General features: G+C 36.0%; 1 protein-coding gene across 1 annotated transcript; it reads left to right on the forward strand.

The window, feature by feature from the left end:
* Positions 1-76: 76 nt before the first annotated feature.
* LOC106175944 (uncharacterized) lies at positions 77-7082 on the forward strand. Its single transcript, XM_013558143.2, has 13 exons — positions 77-236; positions 712-888; positions 1332-1852; positions 1958-2032; positions 2203-2344; positions 2688-2836; positions 3102-3311; positions 3867-3994; positions 4172-4266; positions 4524-4578; positions 4804-4992; positions 5166-5244; positions 5472-7082. Exons 2-13 carry the CDS (start codon positions 718-720, stop codon positions 6466-6468), a joined length of 2811 nt encoding a protein of 936 aa, XP_013413597.2. The 5' UTR covers positions 77-236; positions 712-717; the 3' UTR covers positions 6469-7082.
* Positions 7083-8825: the final 1743 nt, after the last annotated feature.

Genomic DNA, 8825 nt, shown 5'->3' on the forward strand with positions numbered 1-8825 from the left:
GGAATGATTGATAACATTTTATGAAAAACAATTATATATTATAATGTGATATGGTGATAAAAAGCATCTTTATATATATTTTGATGACCAAAATTACAAATATTTTGCCAAGATATGAGGCTTTGGAATTAGCCAAAATGGCGACGTAGTGTGCCCACATTATTGCATTATTATTGCAGCAGCATTTGTGCGGAATACTCTCAAACGACAGTGCCGTGTTAAGCATAAATGTAGCGGTAAAGTTGCAAAATTATTTATATTTTGTATCTCATACCTTTGTAGTAATTTAATGTGCTAGTTAAATGTTAATATTTACTACAAGCCTGCTTTAAAATGTTGCGTGCTGAACAGCAATTTCTTTTCTTAGTAACGTACAATACACAGATGTGTCGTGGTTAGTTTGGACTGACTTGGATTGTCTCTTGGTCTTTGCCACGTATCGTGGAAGATGTAAGGTTTAATATGTGGACATGGTGAATGTTAGCAGGCATTCCTTAAATTTGTGGTACCGGTACACAATACTTTCATGTAGTTAGTAGTGTGAATTTAGATAAGTATATGCATTTTACTTTAAATAATTATTTTATTTGTATGGATCGTTGTAGTTGCATGTTTCATATATGAAATTTCATAAATTGTACCAGGTGCTTGTATTTAGTACTAGTGCCTTCTATGTGCATATGTGTTATTTCAAAACATTTTTGCTTCCAGATAAAGATGTCCACAAGGAGGAGCCGCATCAGTGTGCGTCCCAATGTTGGACCCAGAGCACCGAAAGCAGTGGCAACACCCGCTACTGATGTGAACAAAACAGATGTAGACAGTTCTGCAAAGGAAAAAGAGCAGTCACAGTCTGGATCCAATGACAAAACAATATCAGTGTCCAAGGTATCCCCCTTTTCACTACTAATGTTGTAGTATAGGTCCCTCTTGAAATGCTTGATATTGCAGTACATTTACCAGTACAAAAGTGTGGAATTGACTTTATAGCTTTAAATGATTAAAGGTGTAAATTCTGCAGACAAAAACTCTTCTTTTAATCATTTATCAAAGTATTAACTGTAACACTTTCAATGTACACTATTTTCTCATGATCATGATTTTTTGCCAAAACAAAAAGATGTTGTTTCCTTGTGGATATTATAGCACAGCAGTGGACAATAATCTGTACTAAAAAAAAGTGAGTCTTTTGTCACAATAACCATTTAATGGTTTGTTTTTGCATAAGCTTTAGCTTGATTTGTGTATGTATTAACATTGTTGGCTTCATTTTGCTCAGTTACATATATGGTGGTTGACAATTTGTACTAAATCCATAATTGATTTTGTAGAGAGCCAGTGATGCAGCACCAGAACCACAAAAAGCTTCCCCTAAGACTCGTAGGCAGTCTGGTAGCCAGAAAACTGATGTATCTCCGGCCACAGATAATTCTTCTGTCAATGCCAGTTCAAGCAGTGATATCACCCGTACATCAAAAAACACAAGTGCAAAAACGCAAGTTGGTATCTTGAACTCTGAGAAAAACAGCAAGGATGCAGATGTTGTGGCTTGCCAAAACAAAAAGATGCCTCTTGCCAGACCAAGGAATAAAAGCAGTGATACAAATAAGACATCAAATCAAAACCAATTAAGTACAAAAAACAAAGAGAACGACTTAGATAAATCAGAAGGACCTGCAGTTGCAGCAGCACCTAGGCCTTTGACTCGTGGTTCTGGTGAAGAGGTGCTATCAGATTCAAACGTGCCCTCTGAACCTCTGCCTGGCTCCAAACCTCCAGAGGTACCTAGACCAAGAAGCAGGTTCATTAGACCAAAGCCAAATTTGAGTGAAGCTGGGAGACTCAGAGTCAGGTACCACTAATTTCCGTGTTTCTTGAATTTTCTTTAATATATGTGAATTAATTAATTTTTTTAAGAGCACTTAACTTTGTATTTAGATTTCATTTCATTTAATAGGCATCCTTCCATGAGTGCTAGTGATTCAGAAGATGATTTTCACAGACAGCCTCCATCAGTCCAGAGGTTGACAAGGTAAGAATAGGGGCTTACTGTTATTTTGAAATCTTTTGTCCATAGTTGTAATTACAGAATAGATATATAACATTATGTGTTCATGAGTTATAAGTAAATAATTGTAGCTGAAGTTGCAGTGTTTTCAATATGTAAATAAGCACAAAAAGAGATGTTTTACCCTTTTCCAGTCTTCCCAGCTTGCCAAATACTCCAGGCTCACCTGGGCCTGTGGGGCAAACGCCTGCCTTTTCTGGCCTTTCAAGTGGAAATGCACAGGCAACCACAAATGACCCAGTCCAGGAATCCACTGGAAAAGAAGAGGTGCAAAATGTATGTCTTTACTAAGTCTGTAATATAAATGGCTTTAAAAGTAGCTTTTATTAGAAAAATTGAAATGTATTTAGTGAAAATAAAACATGTTTGAAAGTTTATATGGCCAAATAAGAATATGTTTAGCATTTGGTAAAATTTTGTGCTGAAGGGCACCCAGCAACAATTTATATATTATATAATTTATTCTTTGTATTTCTTATTTATGCAATGTTAGTATGTAACTTGGTTAAAAAAGACTTATTAGTACATGTTACTTGTCTCTAATAAAGGGCTTGTCCTCAAATGATGATAGCTGTTTGTAGTGCGGGATACCATGCTCATATTGAATTTTGATCAACAGAAACAACCAGAAAAGAAGGTGCGTCGCAAGAGAGAAAAAGTCCGAACTGTGCCAAGTGATCGAACAAAGATGACTATGAAGGATTTAATCTATTATAACCCAAGTCCTGCTGAGAGATCAGAGAAGACCACGGCACGTAGGGCTTCCGTGTAAGTAATTTCTGGCTCAGTAATGCTGTTGACAGTTATGAGATTAAATGAAATGTTACAACACATATGTATGATATCAGGTGATCAAAACTTAAACAGTTATCTTGATTGATCCTAATTTTTTTGATGAGAATATTGTTTTTAGCTGAAACAGATAACTTGATTAGTCCTAATTTTTTATGAGAATATAGTTTTTAGCTAATATTTAAATTTTATTATGTTTTTTCCTTCTTTTATCAATAAACATTTTTTGTCTTTCCTGCAGTGATTCTGTGAGCAGTATTGTTAGGGACACTTCACTCAGCAAAGACCAAGTATTGGAGTCTCTCTGTGAAAATGTACCTCAGTCGCCTTCCATGCCTCCAAAACAGTCAGTAAAAGATGGGAACGAGGATGACGATGATGATGGCATGGCTCTTCCTGTGCCTCAGGTTAAAGTAGGACCTGATGGCAGCATTATCATAAATGAGGAGAGGTGAAATAATTTTTTTAATTTAGAAAAAAAACTATTGAACAGATTAAATTATTGTTTTTCTTTTTATCAAGAGCTTATAAAATATGTGGGTATTACCTCCAATATTTCTGTGACTGTCAGTCACCATCATCAGGGAGTAAATGATTGTATACCCACATATTTTATAAGCTCTTGATAAAAAGAAAAACAATAATTTAATTTGATACATCTGATAATGAAACTGTTCTCTCATGTATTGAACTGGTTTTATCAGTTGTAAAAGTAAAGTGAAGTTGTATTTGCTACATTATGGTATACTCGATGCATAGTGGTTCTAATTATATATTATTTCAAACAGAAAATTACAGGGGACTATATACAAAAGTTAATTATCTCATTCTGTATGACCACCAAGTTTGAATATTACAATATCACTAAAAGACATTTTGGAATAGGCTATTGGATACTATTAACATCCACATTTTCTTCAGTGATGGGAAAAGCTCACTGTTTGCCACAGTATTACACTGCCATGTGATTAATACATAAAAAACTTACTGAAACCAATCTTTCTAGCATGGTGATTGACAGTCCCGCCAGGCCTGTAGTAGAGACAGGAGAAGTAGTTCATGAAGATGGGGAGAACGAGACAACTTACTCCAGTTTTAGGAATAAACAAAAACATAAAGTCTGGTCTACCAAAGGTAAGAGGGTTACCAGAAGCATATTGCATGTTTTGTTTTTTATTTATACATTTTGTATGTATGTCACATGTTTGTAACTTTTTTATTATTATTATTTTTTTTGGATAATGATTTGTTACCAACATTTATTTGGCATGTAGGTTATGCATTGTTATGCATTAATACATATATTTTCAGAAACTATCAAGTTTTACAAGGCCTTGAGTATAGTTGGCACTGATTTTTCCATGATGTCTGATATTATCCCAAAGCGCACAAGATTGGAACTGAAGGTAATCCTGGGTGATTTTGTTAAGTGATTACTAATAATTTAGGAATTATTCTTTGAAAAGAATAATAAGGTAACATAATCTACTATAATCAAATTATGACATGTGTTTCTTTTAGTATGAATAAACTGTTTATTTAATCTGTCAATTTGACATTTAGGTCAGATTGACAGATTCCGTTTTTATGTAAAATCACATGGTGATGGAAATAAAAAACAATCCTAAAATGAAACCTGAATCATTAACATGATATCTTACAGAACAAGTTCAAAAGAGAGGAAAGAACCAACAAGTCGCTGATTGACAGAGCTTTGAGTAAGTTATTGGCTATTTCTTTCTTACTTGAGATCATGGATATGTTAATTCCGAGTTTTTTCTGACACAGTAATTGTACAATTAAATTGTTGGTTATAAACTTATGTCACTGATGTTGAAGAATGTTCTGGAGCATCTTAATCATCATTTAACTTAAAACATTGGAAGTAACGAGAGGTCACTAAAAACAGAAGTATGGAATTTTGCTTGTTGCTTTCCTTATAGGAGAAAGACAAGACTTTGATCCAGATCTTTTCTCCCATTCTGACTCTGAAAATGAGCCTGAAGTAGCAAATGCAAAACAAGTGAAGCAAAAAGCAGGAAGAAAAAGAAAAGATCTTGATCAGCAGAGCAACAAAGATGGAATTACAAATACTTCTGCGGCTACTAGGAATAAGAGAAAAAAGAAAAGTAGTATGTAATTCATAATATCAGGAAAAGCCTTAGAATATTGTTCCTACTTTAATATATGTAAATTCTTTTTACAGTGTAACCAAAGTTAATCGGTAAAGTTTGCTTTAGAAATAACTGAGGAATGTGCTACATTACTTATATAAACTTATATTACTTATATGTTTTTTTTTCAGAGAAAACTGCATATGAAGATAGTGATTCAGCTGATGAGGTTATTGAAGAGGATGAGACCAATACAGAAGCTCCTGAAGTGTAAGTAGTGAATGTGCTTTATATGTAGTCTTCTTTGTTAATTTCATTTAAAATTACCTCTCAGTTTCTTTGATATTTGGGAATATTTAGACAATTTGCAAAGTATTTTTTGGCTGCAATAACTACGTCCACTGCTGTGTGAGTCAGTCCCATGCATTCTGGGTTTCTGACATTTGCTCATAATCAGTTCTAGTCATATAATACATGTTTCAAATGTGTTATTATAGATACATTAAAAAGGCCATGAAAGAAGGTGGGACTAAAACAAAGCAGGATAGTGAAGAGGAGGAGGAAGAAGAAGAGGAGGAGGAGGAAGATGAAATAATAACCAAGATCTGTCGTCCAACTAAATCTGGTAGAGTACCTAAACCCGTGCAGACATTGCACATAGAAAACAGTAGGACAATCAGAAAACAAAGGACACACTTTACCAAACAAATTACTTCATCAGGAGAAGAAACAGTAGGTGGTCATCCTTCTCTGCCAAGAGCTGCTACAGGTCCATTGACACATCAGAAGTTACTGCAGACACCACCAAATGTGCTCAGACAGGGGGTCAAGAGTCCCCAATTTGTGTCCTTGACATCACCAATCTCAGGTCAAGGTGAAGGTCAGATCAATGTCAGCCAGTTGTCCCCAGGACAGCAGCTGGTGTTTGTGACAGGCAGCCCCGCTGCTGCTGCTCCTAGTAATCAGACTGCGGGTGGTAAGAGATTTATCCATGTCTTCATGATGTCCCCAACAGGGAGTCTTCAACAAGTACAAGGGGAGCAAGGGCCAGTAGCCTGGAATTCAAACCAAGGTCATCCAAACAATACTCAGGGAAATATAATAAGACATGTACCCTCACCCTCTGGTGTTCAGTCATCACCATTAAGATCAATACTCGCCAGTCCACAGCAGCACAATCAACAACAGCAACTATTACATCAGAATGTTGTCTTGTCTCAAGGGCATCAAAATGGACAGTTGGTGTCAGATACCTCTTTACACCAGACAGGGACCTCGAGTTTTCAGTCACACCCTATACGCGATGCAGCGCTTTTGACAGGAGCGCCTTTAATCGCTAAACATGCACGTGGGAATGTGCCGGAAATGAGCCCGTCAGATGGCGGCAGCTGTTTGACAGAATTCACACCAGTTGGTATGAATCCTTTAAATAACAACGAAGGACATGAAAATGTAGTTCAGATACCAAGTCCAAGCCAACAAGGAAGCACCTGAGTGATCTGTATTCGGAATGTTCTCATTTCTTACTGGTCAATTATGTTGATGCATCTTGTTGATCTCATCAATCTTATTTATTAAATTTCTTACCAGAAGGCAACGTAAAAGGCCCTTACAGCAGAAACTTTTCATAAGCAACAGCACTTGTATTTCTTATGATGTGAGATTTATTTATTTTTTCTCATTAATTGCGTTCGTCAAATGTAAAAGTGCGATTGATTAGCTCCTGTACGCTTTTGATGTAGGATGTCTCTTTGTTGTATGATGTTTTTGAATTCCCCAGATCTGTAAAAACTAGTAGATCACTTTTCAGCTAATTGCGTTTGCAACATTTTTCACTTTGTTATGGACTTAAACAGAAAATGCATCGTAGTTTAATTTACTGTTTTCAGTTGCCATTCAGGTTACAGCAAAATGTTAAAATATTTTCCCCTTAAATTAATGCTGTAAAGATATATCCCTATAATTAAAAAATATATCACTATAAACAACATAATTCCACATCTTGTGTTGCTGAGGTACGGAGTCAATCGACATTTTTTTTTTGCCATGCGTATCTAACTTGTGTACATTTATAATGGTACAAAGAAAATAAACCTGTCTTTATTTCCCGTGTGGTTGTGCTTGTTGTGACAAGATTCTCCTAATTACCGACCGCTAATTTGCTGTTGGGAATGTTCGATTTTCAGATGCGATTTTTGACGATGATATCAATCGTAATTTAGCTGCAAGGACTAGAATAAAGTAAGAACGAGACAAAAGGAGCCATTTCAAAATGACCGCTCTATTTTTGTGGTAAACATAGCACCTGGTTTCATTAAGAATACAAAAGCAAATGTACACCGTCTTTTGCGTAGGTGTGCTTGGGACAAAGAGAGAAAGTGGAAGTTTTCTTTGCCATAGACAAAGAAGGAAAACGATAAGTTTTGCAAAGTAACGGGATATCTCGCGGAGTTGTTGAAGTTGCTATGTTCCACAAGCTCAGATTTTAACCAGGGAGCCTCCGGATAACTTGGCGAGCTATCTTGACTGACCCCCGAAGATAATCCACAACTGCAAACCAGATACCATTACTTGAACCTTTCATGTCGAATAATGAACATTCAAAGTAACTACTTGTTAACCTACGAAAAAGAAGAGAAAAATTATGGTTTTAAACGCGTAATCTGCTTAAAACTGCTGTCTTCAGTTTCCAGGCTCGGGTTTGACATTGTTATTCTGGAAGTTCCAGAAACCGGTGCGAGTAGTAATTTTTATCATACATGGAATACTTGCTTTGAATAACCTGGTCCTGTTATACCCTCTGATATCAGGGGGCCACATAAACACTATACAAAAACCCCTGTGGGCTTTCAACCTTTTTGTAACAGACTAGTAGCGCACCCTGTGGTCAGAGAGTAGCCCTGTTATATAATATGTGAATGGCTCACGTGGCTGATGCGATTGATCGTCGGGTTTTCTGGGAGTACAAGGCCAAGGAGTGCAAAGTCAATGAAGTGAAGAAGAAGAGCGGAGAGGGGGGGGGGGGGGGGGGGAGAAGAGAGGGGACATGTCAAGATGTACTAAGACCAGTTTGATCCAACAACAAAGATACTGGTTGGATAAGAAAAAAAAAACCTTAACCACAAATTTTTGTCGCGTGTGTCAAGTTTTTCAAAGCAACTCTTACAGTTGTGATACAGCGATGCTTTAAACATTGCAGCGAACCTCACATATCACAAAAAGACTTAAATTGTTTGCTTATATGTAAGTAAAACTGGTTGGATAAAGTCTAGAAAATTGTATTTATTTGGATGCATCGCATTAGGGCGTTAGGTTTGAATATTCATAGTTTTTGTATGGATTTTCGAAGTATCAAACGAAGGAGATAAAAACTATTACTTTCTAAGGTTAAAACTTTTAAATGAAATATAGCCTTGTAATTTTTCATTATAAAGGCACGTTACGATGTGTATATTGTCATTTTAATCCAGCGTTCATACACCCATTCAATATGTAATCTATAAGGCGAGCCGGTCTCCCCAGGGTTTAACACAGGATTATATAACAGTCTTCAGACGTGCAAAACGCTATGAAATCGGATTGAAATAAGAAAATGTGCCCTATGACCGCTGAAAGAAAGCATTTTTTATACAATAGTGAAATGGCACAATACATTTCATAGTTAATCAAATTGGCATTTATTATTTCCATAAGAACGAAGTTAAATTATCGTGTTCACTTTATTCGAGTAGACGTATAGACAATAGTGATAATCATCCGAATTCGCCGCTTTGGGAGTATGAGGACAATAGCATATAATAGATAACAGAAATAGATTTGAGTCCACGGCAATAGTATGAAAATTTAATCAT

The sequence above is a fragment of the Lingula anatina genome, chromosome 1 (assembly GCF_051362555.1).
Source record: "Lingula anatina isolate TDL-2025a chromosome 1, LinAna3.0, whole genome shotgun sequence".
NCBI lineage: Eukaryota > Metazoa > Brachiopoda > Lingulata > Lingulida > Lingulidae > Lingula > Lingula anatina.